Consider the following 20,102-nt stretch of genomic DNA (forward strand, 5'->3'; position numbering starts at 1 on the left):
TCTGCAGTTCTCTGGGAGGTCCGAACTTCGGGCGTGGCATGAGTCTTACAAGCCAGCTTCCCCAGGTTGATAGGAATCAGTTACATTTGATAGAGACCGGAAAGCATGGCCCCAAGGGAGATGATACTTTCATATCCTCCCAAGAATAGATCCTGCAGGCGATTTTGAATGTGGTCCTACATTGATTTTTAGAGAGAGCAGCAGTGTTGGAGTAAAAGGAAAATGGCCTTGGACTAGCCAAGCCCCCAAGTTCAACCTCTGTTCATCCACTGATTAGCCACGTGACCTTGGGCACATTTTCGCTCAGACTCATTTCTGAGTTCGGGCCCGGGAGCAATGTCATTGATCCTGCCAGCCTCCTAGAAGTGATGTGGGTCCCACCAAGGCCATGCATGTGCCACCAGTGACTGCGCTTGTCCGGAACCACCCATAATCTGGTCTCTCAGGACCTGTCCTGGCGGTGAGTGAGGTGCCTCAAAGGTGAACTGTGGAGTCACATTCTGAGTAACTTCTACGTTTCCAAAGTTACCTAGATTTGGGTGAGGAACCTAGAAATGGGATGCTCCGGCCCCCAGTGTCTGTCTCGAACTGGAGGAAGTGACCCCAAACAGACAGACCCACCTTACTGGGATGCAGCTATCTACACAGACCAGGGTACTCCCAGGGGCTAGAAGCAAGCAAGAATGAACTGCTTGAACTTGACCTGTACAAATGCACATTCCCAGCTTCTGTATCTAGCTTTGCTCCCCTTCTCCCCATGCCTACCATGTTTCCTGATCTCTGTTCTGAATTCCTGAGGAAGAGCATTTCTCCAAAGCCCTTATGTCATCTAGAAGGTCATTAGCAAAGCCTTGTTAATGTGCAGAAGCATTAAGGTAACAATAGCAAATTGCCATTTTATACTTTCTGAACTTGAAAAACCAATTTTCAACATTCACACCTAGCGCTTGCGAGGCTGTGGCAAAACTGGGCTGGGTAAAATCACCTATGGCTGGTGGCATTGAAAAGCCTATCACTCCTTTCAAAGAAGCAATATAGCATTGTGAATCAGGAGTCATAAAAATGTTCAGATTTTTTTATGAGGTAACCCTACCCTTCAACACTTAGGAAAATACTTCCCTCCCAGAAAAACAGCTCAGGGCAGGCAGATTTTTATTACAATGTTAGCTATAATAGCAGAAAAACCTGAATTGGGATAATGAATTAAATTACAGTACTGTACCATAGCCCAATGGAATAATGAAAAATTCTTAAGAATGTGAAAAGTCCTTAAGAAGTGAACTGTTGCATTTAAATTCTATACAGAGGTTGACTGTGTCAAGCATGGATATGGACAAAACCCGTCAGGTCCTAGGTATGGCTGTGTTATGGGTGACTTTTCATTTAGAAATCCCTGTGAAGTTGTATTGTGTTGGTCACCCACAAAAGGTGCCAAGATTCAGGAACAATGACCTTCACGGCCATGAGCAGTGACTAGTCCCCTTGTTTCCTCTCCCCGTGACTTCTGTGCAAAAACCACCTCACTGTTTGTGACTGGCACACCAAACACAGAAAGTTGAAATCTTAACCACTTCGAAATCTCAGCTTGAGAAACAGCTCTTGGGGATTTTCGGGAAACATTTGATTCCTTTAAACAGATCAGCAACAGATGGCCTACGTGACCTAGGCTGGGCCTCGGCCATCACACAACCCTGTGCTCTGCCGGGGCCTGCTGGAGGCCCAGGCTCGCACGTGGTCCCCGTCGAGATGGCCAGGGTAGCACCTTATTCTGTCACTATCCCAGTCCATTTGGCCATCACAGGTATTCCAGGCAGGCACAAGGGCACAGTCTAGGCCACCTTCCAGGTGTATGCCGGCCCTGGCCCCATTCCAGAGTGACGGCCCCACTGCAGCCCACGTAAAGCAGCTCTCAGAACATCCACAGGTGAGGATGCAAGCTAACACCCGCTGCACCCCGCTTCAGAGCCAGCACTGAGCTCCTGTTTTAATTTCGTTTACATCCTTATCGCCATTCCCCTTTTACAGAGGAGGCGGCCCGGGGAGTGGTTAAGCAAGCAGTATTCTCGAGGTCGTCAGCTAGTAAGTGGTAGACCTCAGATCCCATCCCTGGCCTTGCCCGGAACTTTCCATAACATTCAGACCTGAACTCTCCATTTCTTCCTACGTAGATCTGAGAAGGAAGATTCCCCCATGGGAACAAGTTCCTCAACAGGATAGGAACAGAGATCTTAGCACCTTGCTCATTTTATTCCTAGTGACATGATAGCTAAAAGGAAATCAGATTTCAAGGGATCAATATTCTAGCTCATTACGCCAGCACGTTTTCTTGAAAAGGAGAATTTGCTTTTATTTGTGTGTCTTTCAACTCAATACCTTCGAGTGGGTTTGCAAAAACCAGAACCGTGGAGCCAATAGTAGCTCCGAAGAACTTGGATTTTGTAACATGCACATTCTAAAGAGAGCTGGCTGTGTTTCTGTCCAGAAACATCAATCTTATCATTGACATTGTACATGTATCTGGCTGAATCAGCCAGAGAGTGGTTTCCCCATCACTCCTTGAAAGTCTTAACCTACTTGCCTGTATCCCACTCTTCACAATTGAGAAGAAAGGGGTGTTTCCCCAAGAATAACACGTTTATAGTTTTCACTGAAAATCTTAGAAATATGTCCAAGATTGTAAAACCTACATCTCTGTTCGTTTTAGTTTGACAGTGTCTTTTGGTCCACTTTACCAACAAGCCAAAGACATGCCCACTGAGGCTCAAACCAGGTCATTGGATGGATGGCATTGGATGTTTGGATAAATGATTCCTGGGGTCATTTAGCTAGAATCTAATTCTAGCTAAAATAGATTAATAGATAAATGATCTCTCAATCTATCAGTCAATCTATCTACTAAGTCCTGGGTACTACATATCCTAGTGGACTTAGATATCCTATTGCAATGTAACTTTGTTTCTAACATTTATTTCCTACAGAATTGATTGCCTAGGTCCTCCCTGTATTGCATAGCCTTCCTGGTCTTTCGGCCATACTGAAGTGCTCCAGGTATTTACAAAGTCTCAGCCACACTGGACTGGCTCTAGGCCTAACCATGTCCTTCCAGGAGACATAGTACTGTGCTTACCTCCCCATTTCCCCTAGGGACTCCCAATGGGAATGGGATAAGAGGAAGTTTCTCTGCCTGTGGTGTCCAAGATTACCTGAAGGATACGTGTATGTAGTCCGTCAAATACCTCTCTCTTCATGTTCCCTTGCCACCCCACCAGAGATAGGGCCGGTCTGGGTCATGAGTGGGAGACATGTGCTCACCCCACCGATCCACCCACATATATGTTACTCAGTACATCATCACTGCACTCACAATGGACAAGATACCAAGAGTCCCTGGGCCCAGAGAGGACAAGCATTGAATTAATACTTGTTTCAAGAGTAAGAGGCATTACGAAAGAGGTGTGTTATTAGCCATGAGGGCCCCTCTGTCTAGAATTGGTCATCATTTCTAAACCCCGTCTACTGTCACGCTCATCCCAGAAAACATTACAATCTGAGAGTGTGCTAGAAAATGTGCGAGAGGGTCATTCTAAGGGACTATTCTGGATAAACCAAAGCCAGGGTGATTGGGTCCATTCAGAACAAAGAACCATGACCAAGGGGTATTGAAACTGGATATAGTCAAATGGATTATTCTGCAAGTGGCCCATCTGGGGTGTCAAGCCACGATCATCTGGTTGATATCACAAAATGACCTGAGAAGGACAAGGGTGTTCACAGCACTGGCTGTTTGAGAAACGTTCAGAGAAATGGTCTTCCCAGTTGATACTTCCCCAATATGTGTATTCTATCAACTTAAGATATTTGCCCATCCTGGCAAAAGTAAAATGCCTTTAAATGAAGACTTTAGGGACCACATTTGCGTGTCTTCCTCCCAATGACAAGATTAGCCTTATTATTTAAAAAAAAAACCACTGTTAATTTCCTAAACTTGTTAGTGCAGTTATTTATCAGACTTTAGACGGAGAAAGCAAAAAAAAGAAAAAACAAAAAACCCCAAAAAACAAAAAAAACCATTAATTTCTAGAGAATGGCTCTGATGGACAGCAATGGATGACTCTGGGGTCTGTTAATTGAAGAGGAGTGATAAGGATCTTTTTTTTCCTCTTCATCTCTTTGCATGTAGGACAGTCAGCCCTGAACTCAAGTCTTACGCCCTGGGAGTCCTGTTCCTCCTCCTCCGTTTGTTGGGTATGTATGCTCTTTATTCCCTCAATAATGAATTGGATGCTTATGACCAGGTGAGTAAATATGCGTGAATTTGTCCCACTTCTTGAGCTTGTCTTTTTCTTTCTTCTATGAAGTATAATTATTAATAAACAAGAGAAACGTTAAGTCTGTAAATTTTGCTCTGTATTTAGACCGATGCAGTCTCTGGGATACCACAGAGTTTTCATTTATATAATCCCTGTCTTGGTGCCACCCTGGATTCTCACCAGCATAAGGAGGGAAAGTGATGGCACCAAAGAGAAAACCATTTGATGGTGTAATGTGGCTCCCTCGTTGAGCAACCCCCCGAGCAGCTTGTGAAATGCTTCGATTATGGGCTGCCGGCTAGGACAGAGAAGTCTTCTGACAGTGTCTCACAAATGGAAACTTTGATCTCTTTAAATTTTTCCAAACTGCTTGAGTTTATTTACCTTGGGTTTCCAGGATGGGAAACAGAAGCTTCATGCTACAGAAGCTGTATTCCAAGGTTTGGTATGGATAAAAAGAATTCAGTCTAACCCTGACATTTTTAAGTTGAGAAAACATAGGATGGGGATATTCCATGGTTCTCCCTGGGTCCTGGGACAGGCTGGGGCGAAGCAGAAAAGGCTGGCCAGGTAACCCAGCTGCCAGGCTTGCCTGACCCTTCTCCCTTTAGACTTCTGTTGCTTTATGAACATCCTTGTGTCAAAGCCAAGATCAAGACAGGGTAACATTTTTTTTTCCTTGAATAATAGTGGTCTTCTTTAATGGGCATTAAATGGTAAATAAATATGCAAAGGGAGATAACCATGGCCTGTATTTTCAGTGTAAAAATTAAACTGCTCATTCTAAGTATATAACTGTGGATGAGCACAAAGACTTAGCTATAGAAAATGTTTATGAAAATGTTTGTAAAAAATGAAAAATTGGCCATAACTCAAATGTCCAGCAGCCTGGAATTATTTACATCCATTATGATCTGGAATCCCACTAAGATTTATGTTCCCCTTTAACATTCTGAAAAGTATTTATAGACTTGGAAAGAGCACATGACATGTGGAGGGGACAAGGTCTATAATATACTAAAGTGTTTTTAAAGTATAAGCATGGAAAAATATTGGAAAGCTAAACACAAACATGGTATATTATTGTCTTTGAATAATATGTTATAAATAATATTTTCTAGAGGTTTTAAAATTTTGAATGAAGATATATGTGCCTATGACTTAAAAAATTTTTTTCTTAATGTTTATTTATTTTTGAGAGAGAGGGAGACAGAGTGCAAGTGGTGGGGGAGGGGGGTGGGCAGAGACAGAGAGGGAGACACAGAATCCGAAGCTGGCTCCAGACTCTGAGCTGTCAGCACAGAGCCTGATGTGGGGCTCGAACTCATGAGCTGTGAGATCATGATCTGAGCTGAAGTCAGACGCTTAACCGACTGATCCACCCAGGTGCCCCATATGTACCTATTACTTTTATAATGAGGTGAATTCCTGTATAATATATGGAAGAATATGAAGGATCCACTCACAAGGTCCTTCCTGGAGAATGGTAAGTGAAGGGTGTGTGCACCTCCTCACTTCCCTTCTCCACCTGTAGCCAGATATTTCTAGTCAGTCACTGTGATCCATCCTGCTGTGCCCAGGACAAGGTCTCAGAGTCCTCCCGATGATTATCAATCCATGTAGGTGGGTAACTAGGGAGACCTAAATGGCATTTTTATCTTAGGTCGATTTTGTGGAAAACAGAAATGCTCTAGGTATGAAGATACCCAGTTAAGACAAGTTTAGTAGGAATTCAAACTAAAACATTTGGGCCTTCCGGGAACTTGTCGTGCCCTGTAGAACTCCATAATCATGGGGTAATCATTAGGTTGATTCTTTTCTTCTTCTCGGGAGGGTAAAGTCTGCATGCATCACCCTGCCTTACCCTTGTTGCCCTAACTTGGATGGATAAATAGATACATGAATGTGTAACGTCAGGTAGCAAGTTGGGGACCCTTATTTCTGTAAATAGTGAAACCACTTCGCATATACATTCATTCAACACACTAACATTTATCGAGCACACCCAGTGGGTTCAGATCTCCGTTGACCATACCCAGGTAAGTGGGTATGACTTCCTAGTAGTCATATTGCGAGCTCACCAGGGAAGGTGGGAATCCCCCATCTGTGGGGTTGTTGTAAGAGAATCTCAACCTCTAAACAGACACTTAAAGACTCAATATAGCAGGTAAAAAAAAAAAAAGTTACCCTTCGGAATAATTTGATGGCATAAAAGGAAAAAAAAAAGGCTTGTAAAATATTTCTGAAATGTTAATGAAAATTAGAGGGTACTTGAAGACAGAATGGAAAATTGTAGAGCTCGTATAATGTGACACTGTTAGGATCATTGTATGTTGCCCTCATTGCAATTCCATTATTTATATGTCTGCCCCAGGAATAATCAACCAGGCATTATCTATAGTGGTATTTTTCAACTTCTGTGACTGATCCCCAGCCAGAGAGAAGTTTTACATTATGGGCCAGTGTGCACATACATATGCATTAATACAGCTGGAACAAAAATCTCACACAAAAAATACCCTTAATATATGTGTGTATTCTTTTCTGTTTCATGCTTTTTAAAAAGTTGGTCATGACACAGTCTATTGATTTTGTTGCCCATTTATGGGTCACAAATCAGTCTGGAGAACTCTGCTCTAGCAGGATAGGACAGCTTCATCTTTTACTTAAAAGCAGCTTATCAAAGAAGTCTTTGCTGTTGGCCTGATTCCATTTCCTGCAGCAGCACCTGATGTGATTAACCACCAGTTAATGTTAACGAGGGGTCAACCAAGAAATCGGCTTCCATGACATTGTCGACCTTTGTGCTTGGGCCCTGTATGGGTAATGGGAATTCAGTAGAGCATCACAGCTTGGTGATGGTGTCTACACAGGTGCAGTTGGGGACACGTGGAGGAGCCCCCTCACCTCGCCTTGGGATGGGGCAGGGGTGTGGGTCTGAAACAGTGTGACGTCTACCTTAGACATGAAGACTGAGCAAGAGTTATGTAGATGAGCAAGGAGAGAGGGCTATAATGGAGGGACTTACGGAAGTCCAAGCCTGGGAGGAAGCACCACGTTTGGGGCCACAGGAAGTCAAGTGTGGCTAGAGTGTGCAGGATAAGCAGGCACTGGCCAAAGATGGGACAGGATGGGTGGCCATCAGAACATGACCTGGAAGGGTTGCTGCCCTGTCAATAGCTTTGACCTTTATCTCTCAGGTAAACGAAGTCATTGATGGTCTTTAACCAGATTGTTGTGTTTTGGAGGAACGCCCATGGTCCACTGTGTGGACAATGAGAATGTACGGACTGAACTGTAAGCCGCTGGTCTAACAGAGTAGCTGATGGCCTAGGCTGGGGAGGGGTGGGTGGAAGAAGAACCTTCGAGGCCTGGTCTCTGAGTGAAAGTGTACCTGCTGCAATATGTAAGAGGGAAGAAACCACAATGACATCTCCTTACAAAGGCTTGGATCACATGATGAATGGGGACATTACCTACTAAAACAGGAAGACTAGGAGGGAGGGGACTTTGGGAGTGGCATAGGCCAGCACTGTCCAGTAGAACTTTCTGAAATAATGGAAATGCCCTATATTTGCATCACATGTGGCTATTGAGTACTTGGCTTCTATAAATTTTAATTACTGATTTTTATTTAAGTAGCCACTTGTGGCCAGTCTCTGATGCACCACCCTTAGGAGAGCGTGAGGAAGTGGGGCAGCATGGGGAGATCACTCTTTCCAGATACAGTGAAACCTTGGTTTGTGAGCATAATTCGTTCCAGAAAGATGCTTGTAATCCAAAGCACTTGCATATATATCAAAGCGAACTTCCCCATAAGAAATAATGGAAACTCAGGTGACTCATTCCACAACCCAAAGATATTCGTATGAAAATGATTACAATACTGTGATATAATACAAAATAATTGAGAAAGTAGAAAATACAAAGAAAAATAAATGAACCTGCACTTACCTTTGAAAACCTTCATGGCTGGTGCAAGGGCAACAAGAGAGAGAAGGGTTATTGAGTAGGACGACTTTCATTATCACTAACAGATGTTGACTACAGTACAGTATTGATAAACTCTTGTCATATACAGTATTTAGTGTAACTGACAATAAGGCAGCAGAGGAAAGGGTCTCTATCTGCAGGCAGCCTGACCTAGCATGAAGCAGAGCATTCCTAAGCTTACTCTTTGATGGAGAAGCAAAGGACTGCCCATAGGTGCTTTGAAGTGACAAAAAATACACTAGAGCCAGCTGTGGGCACCTTCCAATGTTCTGAAAAATCACTGATTTCTGCCAAACATCGTGGCCTGAGACCGAGCATCTGAGCGTGGGAGATGATCACCCACCATCCCACAGAGAGAACGGCGGGAGGGGTAGGAGAGAGAGAGAACCATTGGCTCAGTTGTGATCATGTGATGTGCAGCATCGCGTACTACTCCTATTGGAAGACATTGCTCATTTATCAAGTTAAAGATTAAAAATGTTTTGACGTCTTGTGCAGAAGAAATTACTCCCAATCCAAGGTTTTACTGTCATTAGCTATGAAGAGTATAAGGAGAGAGGGTAGGACCCAGAAGTGAAGGGGAGATTATTTTTTTCCTGTTGCTTTAAATGCCAGTGGAAAGGAGTTGATAGAGCAGGGGCTGTAGTGTCAGGGGTCAGTGTGGCTCCGTGAGCTTCCCCAGCAGCTTTGGAGTAGAAGTGGGAACACGCGGTTGGTTGTTTCAATGGCAGGTGTGGTTGAAGGAGTGTGGGGCCAAGAAATTAAGGAAGACCAAAGTGGGGTTAAATGGACTATGGTACCTCAGCTGGATATGGGAAACATGACAAAGCCCAGGGTGTACAACCGCATTGGTGTCTGTGGAGAAGCCCAAGGCTTCTGGTAGAAATCGAGTGGGGGAGAAGGGCACTGAGCTACGTCAGTAAATTCAGAGTAAAATGAATGGTCTCCTCCGAGCAGAATTCCTGATGCAGTCAGATCCGTCCCTCTTCATCCTTTTGCAAGTGCCTGCTCGCTGCTTTTCTCTCTGGGTGTTGGCAAGCCATCTGCTTGAAGACCTGATCCAGAATCTTGCCCCTGGGGTCCACTGCGTGCCTTGGATGTTAGGCTAAGTTACATTAATGGAAACAAATAGTCGCTGAGATCCTGCTACACCCAAGACACTGTTCAAGATGCTGCAAAGAATGTAAAAATACTCAGGAGCCAGCATCCTGCCCTCCGGGGGCTCCAGTGGGAGAATGAAGCAGGTATGAGGAATATATAGGGCTAAAAGGGTCCGGACCTTGAATCTCAAGGGAAAAAAAGATTTTACTTGGCTAAGTAGTTGCCAGTGTGGAGTGAATGACAGATTTAGAGAAGACTGGATATACATTGAGAGTTCTGATTTAGGGAGATCAACCTGGCAGCAAGGTGCACGGAGGTTCTGTGAGGTGTGGCACAACTAATCAACGCATCGAAGGGAGAAGCGGCTAACCACAGCAGGGCAGTGGGCTTAAGAGGCAAGGACAAATGGAGGCCTACAGTGGAGGTAACATCTACTGAAACCCCCTCACCCCGCATCTAACTATATGAAAGTAAAAGAGAACCAACAGAAGCACAAGGTGCAGCAGAGAATTTCAGCCTCAGTGACGCGGCATATGGAGAAGCCTTTCATAGGGCAGGAGATGCAGTCTGACAGGTGTCTCAAAGGTATTGTTGGGGCTGGGCTGGCCGCCACAGACTCTCCTCCCACGAACGCCTGCTCTTAGTTTTCAGAGCACCTGCTAAGCAGAAAGCATTGAGAATCTCAAGGTGCCCGCCTGGACCCAGGTGTCATTCCCAAGCAGACTGTCCCCAGATCTTGGGCGATTCATGAAGGTACTGCAGGAACAGCACATCTGGGAAGCTCCTGATACGGTGCGTCAAACATTTGCCGAGCTCCTACCATGAGGTCGTGAATATAGAGAAGTTCTACAGGCAAGTGGGAGACATGAACCCATTAAATGAGCGCTTTGCAAGAAGTAAGCGCAATGTGCCAGAAGTCCCACATGAGAAGCCATGCGCCCAGCCGTGGGAGGATCGGGATGGGGTACAATGGGTGGAATGCATGGAACACCCCTCCCACTCGTCTGTGTGTCTATTTGGTTGTTCATCAAACATTAAGCAACGATGGGTCTGACATCCTCAAGTGCCGCCATCACCCAGGATCTGCTTCCCTACCTGCACTCAGGTGTCATCACATATTCACCGTGGACCGCTCTGCAGTCAGGCACAGCAGGATTTGAGTCCGGCCCTGCCACTACTGGCCGGATGGGTGTGGGGAGGCTCTTTGAGCCTTAGTGACTTGAACATGGAGCCCAGGGATAAAATGAGAGCAGAGCAGCATCACCCAACCTCTCCGATTCAAGAAAAGTGAATGTCAAGTGCCCACGGGCAAAATGCTGGCCAGTGCCAAAAGTCCAGTCTCTTTCTTGGCATTGCTGAAGCAGAGAGAATCTATTTTTCACCCACCCCCTCAGCGGCTTGTGCTGGTCAGGACAGTAATTCTAATCAGGCTGAAGAGGGATTGCACGGTGACTTCAAGTCTTGGCAGGTAATCTGGAGAGGAACGGATACGTTTTGAAATGTAAATGCCAGAGTAATTTTCAGCTTCCATTTTGTCCCAAAAAGGTAGGTGAATTTCTTTTCCTTACAAAAGCCTTTAAGTTCATCTTTAAAGTTTACACCAAAGAGTATAAATAGGCCCAGCTTTTTCAACCCCGGGGGGGGGGGGGGCGGCAGGGAATGAATTAAATAGCCAAAATACAAAACCATGGGGTTTAATCTCCGTTAATAGATTTCAGGAAAACAGAGACCCTTTCCTTGAACAGTACTGCAATTTTTGCATTGAAATATATAAACATACATGGCTGCAGCTGGGACCAGAGCGTAATAGGAAGAAAGATTTAATCCTTTTAATATTCTCTGTAATAGCACATAACAGCACGGAGCCTCCGGGTACCCTTCCCAACCTACTGTGGGTTTCCGGTGTCTCCGTGATGGGGCACTAGTTCATCCCTACTTCATCCGTGAGTGTCTCCCCAGGAGACATAGGGAGAAGGGAAGGCAAAGGGACGGGATGCTACCGTAGCCTCCAGGGAGGAAACACACAGTTTCTAGAATACCATACCATCATCACCCTCCCTCCTCATTCCTTAGGTAACTGAGGGCATAACAGAATGAAGAAGCTCAGAGCAGGAATAGGTCCTATACCTTATCCACTTGGCACCCCTTCTGGAAGCAGCTGATTATCCTCCAAAACAGACTTATTCTTAGGACATGAAGGAGTCTTGCCAGTTAGGGTTATTCTCTGAGTCTTGGTTTGAAGAGTATTTTGCAACTCTTTTCTCTGGAGATGGTGATTTAAAAGAGGGCACATCTCCAGGTATCCAAAGAACAGGAACGGAACTGGATTTGTTAAGAGCCCACTTCACGAGGGGCTTTCACAAATGCGGTCTCATTCGATCTGTTTAAAAATTTAGTACAGGGAGGCATCTTGTGCCCATTTTAATAAGCAATGCGACCGAGATTGAGTGGAGTGACTTCCCAGGGTGGCAGGTTCCCAAGTGGCGGAGTTGGAAGCCAGAGTACGTGATCTCGGGTCCCAAAGCTCTCATGGTCTCCCCACCACCGAGCAACCTTCAGATGTGAGCTCGCTCTCTCTGAAGAAGGGCAGCTGTCAGCTCTTTCTAATGACAAGTATCTGCCTGAGTTGTTCTGCAAAATACTGAGTTTGCTTACAAAACAGTCTCCCAGCCTTCTCGATGCGTTAATAACCCTGGAGAAGGGAGCACTCTGGAAAGATCAGAACCTCCTTGTGTGTGGATTTCCCCCTCCACACTTTGCAAAGATCAGAACCCCTGTTTCACCTCTGAAAGCTTCAAAACCAGCCTTCCGCAAGCCAGTTATTCCCAGGAGCTTAGCAGCAGGGTAAATAAGATGTTTTCTGTAGCCCTGGAAATCCCTGATAAGAGCCCTAAAATCTTTGCTTCAAATCAACAAACTTTGAATTAGTAAGAAGGAGATTATTGGGTTTGGGGTTTTGAAATGTCAAGCCTGAGACAAATAATTAATCTCTCTCAGCTTCAGTTTCTCTGTCCATAAGATAGGGAGTGTTATAGGGTTATGGACGGGGGCTCCTAATACATTCAGAGTGCCCCCTGACAGTGCCGGGGAGAGGGGGTAGTTAATAGACAGTAGTTACTGTGTTAACCTTAAAAATTAAAGTTACTTACCAGCAAAAATGGGTTTATTCAGGAATAACAAAGAATTGAAATTTGGGACGTGCAAGTCACTGCAGCACCACAGGCAGGACCCGTTGTAAACAAAGGAGAGGAATGTTATTTTATAGAGAAAGAGGAGGAAGTTGGGAGGTGATGCTTCCTCAGTGGCTGAGATAGTCAGTTTCTTGTAGGAGATGCAATGCACTTCATTCCCTCCTGGGACCTGTAATTGAGGATTCTTCTGTTGGGGTCTATAATGAACAGCTCTTCCTGTAATTGACATTGAGTAGGATGATTCCTCATTTTATTCCCACTCCATTTCAGTGAGGTGTCCCTTTATTAATTTTCACATTTCCCCCTTTTGATCAAGATCCTTCTCCAAATGCATCACAGAGCAAGAGTCTGGTTTTCACAATTCAGTGGCCATTTTTGGTCCCTCAGTGCCAGGAAGGATCTTTCCTGGGTGTCACAGCACTCGTCCGTGGAAAATTGTATAGATGGAAAACTACTGGGATCCGTTCGAGTCGCAAGGACCACTTCCATCTGTAGTCCATACTTATCAAGACTGTAGGTGCTAGAGAGCATGTCCTTATTGGTCACGGCATTTTTACAAAGGTTTGACAGGCACCGAGTACAGAATCAAAAGTAACATGACCGTTCCAAATTATGTGATGGTTTTAAAACAAGATCCTAGATCTGAAAGTAGCCAATGAGAAATATTTGTGGGCACTTACTCCCACGTAGGGAAGGAAAGTCCCTCGTATGGGGACAAACCCCAGAGTCACGTGTACCTCCTGGGAGTCCCCACTGAAAGCACTCATGGGAACAGAATAGGGGATACTGCAGGAACCTCCTGGGAGAATTAACCGGGTGCACTTGGGAAGATACAGTGCAGGTATAAACACGAAGTTTTGCAAAATAGCAAAACTTCAAAGATGTTGAAAAGCGGCATTGTTATCTCAGAACTGCTGGAACTTAGGCGTATTACTAATAATACAGTAAAGTCGAAAATTCAGAAACCATGAATTTCGGGTAAGACTCCAGAGGAGTCCATTAATGTCCAAATGAAAGAAACTCCTGTGAACCCCGAACCTTCTAACAGGCCTGATCCAGAGATCTCATCAGATGTCGTCTGCTCCGGGGCCGGGAAATCCGGATTTTCAGGTCATCGGATGGCGTGCAGGTCCAGTCAGGCTGTGGTGCTCTCTTTAGAGGGGTCTCGTGGATCCAGGAGTCTGTTCTCTGGTGTTTGTTAGCACAGGATTGGTCAACAGTGCCTTGCTGGCAAGGTTGAACAGAATCTTGTCTATTGGAAAAGACACCTCCAGAAAAAAAGTCCAGGTTGCAACGTGTGATGCTCAAGGTCTTTGTCTTCCGGTAATACACGGTGAGAAGACTGAAGCGTGGCTGTTTTTAAGGAAGCAATTAGGCCTCTCCAGTGTTGAAGCATGCCTTTTATCAATGGTGGGTTAAAGTGCTACCAAACCCAAGTGGGGCTTCCTGTCCCTGAAGATGCCAGTACTCAAAGAGATGAGCTTTTGATTGAAAAGGAATATAAGCTTTATTCAAAAGGCTGGCCACCTGGGGAGAAGGCAGGCTCTTGCCCAAAAGCCAACTCCGAAGTTTCTACCTGGCCCAGGGGGGGTTTGTAGAGGGTTTAGGGTAATCAGCAAAGGGAGTGCAGTGGCCTGCAACATTCCCTCATCGTGTGCAGACTGGATGATGCCAGCTACAAACGTTATCTCAGCCCTCGGGGCTCCGGTTCATGTTTGTGATGTGCAAGCATACTGCGTTCTACCAGAGCAAGGTCTACAGACACACAGAGGGAGGTCGATAAAATCATTTGTGTGACCTAAAAAAAAAAAAAAAAAAAAAAAAAAAAAAGACATTTTGCTTAAAAAATTGCTAGGCTAATCAGAAAGCCGAGGCAGCTTCAAACAGACTTGCTGGCTTCTGTGGCCTGGCAGAGTTTTCGTGCTTCTGTGCTCCAGGCTAGCGGTCTGCAAAGCTCAGCGTACATTAATTCTGCTACAGATCAAGGGCCTTAGGTCAGCAAGAATGGGTTAACCTGAAGCAAGTTAACCCTTAAGACCAGCTGGAGTGCAGCACATTGGACATCCTGTGACCATCCCAACAGGGCTGGATCGGAGACTTGGAAGGACCAAGGGTAGTGCTCTCAGGCAAGCCAATGGGAGGGTCTCTACCCATTCTGCCAGTTGAGTGCCCATTAGCACCATTACCTGAGGGTTGTGGGTGGGATGCACAATGGAAGTGTTGTAAAGCTGGCCAAACAACACACACTTGTCAAAGCACCTGACCGGTAAAACGGGTTCCCTGATCACTGTGAAGTTCATCCCCCCAGGTAGGGATATTTTCTTCCAACAGAATTTTAGCCACAGAAGAAACAATGGTCTATCTGCAAGGGAAAGCTTCAGTCCAGAGAGAAAACCTACAAACCATGACTATAAAACTATCCAGGAGATGGGGGAAGCTGTATGAATTCACCTGCCAAGACTCGAATGGCCCATTGGGTAATTTAGAGCATTGCAAACAGGTTTCCCTGCATTTTGTGGTAGGGAGGTGGGCACATTTGTGGTCTTAATATTTCCTCAGGGCGCCTGGGTGGCTCAGTCAGTTAAACTTCTGACTCTTGATTTCGGCTCAGGTCATGATCTCTTGGTTCATGAGATCGAGCCCCATGTTGGGCTCTGTGCTGACAGTGTGGAGCCTGCTTGGAATTCTCTCTCTCTGCCCCTCCCCCGCATGTGCACACATGCTCTCTCTCAAACTTGGAAAAAAATATATTTCCTCATCAGTATTGGTTCATGGCTGCTGTCATGTTGTTAATAGACCAATGGTTTAATACGTGTGCAATCGTAAGTGATAGGAAATTTAGAATTTCTGGTAGGGCCGGATTGTTAGTTGGTCCAAACCAGAGTTCTCTTTTTTTATTGAACCAACAATTATTAGATTGCTAGTCCTGTTTTTCATTTTGGGGGGCCAATTGTTGGGCATCTCTGGTCCGTTTTTCCAAATGATTGTTTAGGAGAACATCCCTTTGGACCATGACAGGGGTTTGGCTACTCGTTTCCCTAAGAGCAGCATTTTTGGTGGACATATTAGCAACGTGGTTTCTTTTGGCCTCTAGGGAGTCGGTTCTGGAATGCCCAGAATATAATAATATACCAAATATTATTATATAATATACCAAAGTCACAAAGTATTCCAAAGGCTAACTAGATTATCAGTTTCATTATTCGCGGTTTTACCCTCGGCTGAGGTAAAAACATTTAACTCAGCCTGATGGGCCAAAGGTAGAGGGACCGCCAAAGTGACTTCAAAAGGAGCTGCAGTGGTATACCATCATATTTACCATTTTCATCCTTTAAGTAAGCACCTTCAGTAAACCATGAAAAATCTGCATTGGTTAGAGGAGTTTCCTATACATGGTCACAGGGAGTCCAGTGGTGATCCGTCAGCATTAAGTGACTGCAAGAGGTCTGGTCCAGGAAGGAGGCTCAGAGAACAGCGGGTGAAGGTCATTGCAGCGAGAAAGTTGTAGGAGGAGTAGCTGTTAGGAGGATGTCCTCAGAGGTGAGGTGAAGAGAATTTAGGATTCAGGCTTCTAAATGATGTTTAGAGGGGGGGTCCCATGGCGTCAAGTAAAAGGGCAATGGCAGGAATGGCTCTGACGAGAGGGGGGTATCCCTGTGCTACAGGGACATGTTGCTGCTGATGGTCCCATGTTTTGGTGGGGACTCCAAGGCATTCCCTTTCCTCTCACATGTAAACAGGGAAAGGGGAAGGTGATCATTAGGGTATCTGAGAACAGGGGGCCTTTATTACTCTTTGCTTTAAAGTCTCATTAGCTGTGTCATCTTGATCTTTCCAAATAACAGGGTCAGGTCTGTCTGGTTTTTTTTTTTTTTTTTGGTAAGGCATATAGAGGTTCAGCCATAAGAGAGAAGTCTGGAATCTAATTTCAACAGTAGCCAGCCAGTCCCAAAGAAACCTCGTTAATTGGCAGTTAGTTTTAGGTTTGGGGAGGTTCTGGATGCCATGAAAATTACCTGGATCCACATGTAGTCCTTATTTCAAAACTGCAGTTTCTATTTGGAGACTTTTTTTAAAGAAAATTCCTTTTCTAATGTCTATTTTTGAGAGAGAGAGAGAGTGAAAGTAGGGGAGGAGCAGAGAGAGAGGGAGACACAGAATCCGAAACAGGCTCCAGTCTCCGAGCTGTCAGCACAGAGCCCAATGTGGGGCTCAAACTCAGACTGCGAGATCATGACCTGAGCCGAAGTTGGACGCTTAACAGACGGAGCCACCCAGGTGCCCTTCTATTTGGAGGCTTTATGTCCCTTTAAGGCCAAAAGCTTTAAGCAGGTAGATGCTGTTTTCTATAAAGTATGAGAAAGGGAGCAGAGGTGGAAATCATCTCTGTAGTGTGACAAACATCCAGATCAACTTTAAGGTGTGTGAAAAGTGAGAAGGGCTCTCTGTGTAACCCTGGGGTATTACTGTCCAGGTAGAAGAACCACAAAGATCCTTCTCAACTAGAACACTGAAAAATGCACTGCAGTTATCAACTACAGTGAGGATTTGCTTTTAGTAAGAATGGATGTCAGTAGCATATGGAGCTTGGGAATAACAGTATTGAGGGATAATATTTATTGCCTAGAGGTCATGGACAAACTGCCATCTTCAGCCATTGGGTTTTCTCACAAGTAAAACGGATGTTACAGGGACTAGTGCAGGGGCTAAGAAGGCCTTGATCCCTGTAATCATCTATTTTATGGCCTTGATGCCTTGAAGGACTACTTTATTTATAGAGTATTGATTATTTCTGGGGCAGGGGGAGGTTTTGAGGGATCTATTTGAATCGATGGGAGGTATACTATGGATTCTGCCAATATCAGTTGAAGAGCGTGCCCATAAAACGGATGGTGGCCAATGCCTCAGGGACAAAGGATTGATAACCCCAGACGCAGCTCTAGTGGTGTCAGAGTGGGAGCAAATAATAGGTGCCAAAGGGTCACTTAATTCACCAGGTTGGCTATTTTGATGACCACTGGCAGATTCTTAAGGAGAAAGAAATTCTGGCATGATATTTTTCTAAGAAATCTCAGCCCAATAAATAAATAAGGAGAAAAGGGTGAGTAGCTCTCAGTGGACCTAAACAAAAGGGAGTAGGTTCCAGAGACTGGAAACTGCTGAGGTTTATTAGAGACCCCACCCCCACCCCCACACACTATTTGAACTGGTTTTGTACTCCGAGACAGCGGCTGCTGTGTAGCAGGGGCTTGAGCAACAAGAGTGCAGTTTCTGAGAATGAAACTCTTTGTCCCTATTGACAGCCCATCAGGAGAGTGCTTTCTCTGAGCCGATAGATAGAGAGGCTTGGGAAGAGCCCTGTAGTTCCTCGGGGCCCTGACACTGGGTACAAAGGCTGCAGGGGACTGTGGCACTTCAGCCTGTCACAGTCTTTTTCCACGGTCCTGGTCCTTTGCAATAATAGCAGATATTAGGGGAGGGTTGGTTGTCTTTAGGGGCATTCATTTACCAGCATTGAAAACGGAGAATTGTAGCACTCTTTTCTTTTAGATGACTCATCTAGAGCGTAAGTGAGCTGGCTTGCCCAGTTAAATCTGGGGTGTGCAGTTTCCCATTCCATCCTGGTCCCTTTAACAACAACAAAAAAGAAATATCCATGTTCAGCCCATTAATAAATTGAGTTTAAGGGTGCCTGGGTGGCTCAGTCAGTTAAGTTCCAAACTTCAGGTCAGGGTCTGACAGTTTGTGGGTTCAAGCCCCGCCTTGGGCTTTGTGCTGCCAGCTCAGAGCCTGGAGCCTACTTCGAATCTGTGTCCCCCCCCCCCTCAAAAATAAACATAAAAAATAAATAAATAAATTGAGTTTAATGCTACCTGGGGGCATTTCACATCTAAAGGAAGACCAGAATTTTCTTTAAAGACAATTTGGAGTTGATTGTAATAGTCACGAACAGGTTCACCCGGCTTTTGTGTGCAAGCCTGAATTTTGTTCCAATCAATAGGCTTAAGTAAAAGCTACCATCATTGGTGGGTACAGCATTCTAGCATCCTGCCAAAAATTAGGGGTCTGTTTCCCTAAATCCCCCCTCAGGGTGGTCCCAATGGGCTAGTTTCATCCAGTGTTTGGCCTGGCCCTCCCCAACAAGCACGTGGACTACTATAAATCTGAGAAACCAGGTTGGTCAGTTGAAATAACTGTGAAATTCTGCAGCAAACCTTACGGGAGTCCTCGGCCACTTTAGAAAACTCTTTATGGCTCACAGTTTGGCTTTGTTCCAGGGAACAAAGGCAATGTGGGGTTCATTTGGATCCTCAGAGAGACACATATTAATAGGTCCAGGAGAGGAGGGGAAGGTTCCTTCAGAGGAAAAGGCAAGTTCAGTGAAAGGATTAGCCTGAGGGAACATACAGAAGTAAGGAGGCAGTGCAGGGAATAGAGGAAAATGGCGCCAGAGGTGGGAACCAAGCCCAGAGGCTGTGAGACGAAGGGGACAGAGAAGGGGAAAAGTGGCCTCAGCAGCCCTTTTTTTTGTTTGTTTGCCTCAGCTAGTATACATTCCAGATTCCTGATGATGTTTGGAAGCTTCACAATACCAGTCAATACGGGTGCCCCGTTCTGTTGACAGTTTTAGAACCAGTTCTGTCCAATTCAGTTTTGAGAAGAGTCAATTTAGGAAGATGGAAAGTTCCCCACTGAAGATCCACACTACTTTTTGTTAAGTTCTCCCGCTTAGTTAGAAACGCACATGAAGAGGGACCACGGGATTTGAAACATAAAACCAGCTGGGCTCACAGAAGAGGGGAAGGCACCCTCTAAAGCAGTTTGACAGCTGGGGCCCCCTTTCTTAGAGGTTTATTCTGTAGAGGAAAAATTTTCAACAGGAGCGACCTGGTTCCAGAAGGAATCAGGATACTTTACCAAAGGCCAAACGAGTACTCTCAGAAAGAACAAAGCCTTAAAACAGATCTCAAATAAAGTGTGGGAAGCTCAAAACACAGAGCGGAGCTTGAAATCCAAGAGACAAACTGACCTTCAAAACTCCAAGGTCAACAGGAAGGCAGCTCACTGAACTCCGTGGGCACCTGCCCTGGTTGCTCACCAGCTCCCGAGCTGCCGCAGGTCTTCTCTGGATCCCACCTCTCATCACCAAATAATGGTAACCTTAAAAATAAAAGTCCATTGAGCCACCTAGATGGCTCAGTCGGTTGAGCGTCTGACTTGATTTTGGCTCAAGCCATGATCCCAGGATGGTGGGATCAAGCTCCATGTCAGGCTCTGCACTGAGCATGGAACCTACTTGAGATTCTCTCTCTCCCTCTGCCCTTCTCCCCTGCTCTCTCAAACCTAAAAGCCCATTATTTTAGCAGCAAAACATGGGTTTATTTGGAAGCAGAATTGCAACTCAGGGCACGCAGGGTATAGCAAAACCGTAGACAAGTCCTGTCGTAAAGGAGAGGAAGGTTACTTTATGGAGGAGGAAGCGAGAGGGGTTGTTCTGAATGAAAAT

The 20,102-nt window shown here is 45.2% G+C and overlaps 1 protein-coding gene across 5 annotated transcripts in view; it reads left to right on the forward strand.

Moving 5' to 3' along the window:
- The window catches only part of SLCO3A1 (solute carrier organic anion transporter family member 3A1), a 311,321-nt gene that overhangs the window by 278,425 nt on the left and 12,794 nt on the right, over nt 1-20,102 (forward strand). For 4 of the 5 annotated variants that reach the window (XM_043554755.1, XM_043554759.1, XM_043554757.1 and 1 more), the window contains one exon: nt 4,181-4,245. In XM_043554755.1, coding sequence (XP_043410690.1) covers nt 4,181-4,245 — 65 coding nt within the window. Of the gene's footprint in view, nt 1-4,180; nt 4,246-13,520; nt 13,523-14,890; nt 15,056-20,102 lie in introns of those variants that run through there. The other variant, XM_043554758.1, reaches the window with a different exon arrangement.

This window comes from Prionailurus bengalensis, chromosome B3 (assembly GCF_016509475.1).
Source record: "Prionailurus bengalensis isolate Pbe53 chromosome B3, Fcat_Pben_1.1_paternal_pri, whole genome shotgun sequence".
In the NCBI taxonomy this organism is placed as follows: Eukaryota; Metazoa; Chordata; class Mammalia; order Carnivora; family Felidae; genus Prionailurus; species Prionailurus bengalensis.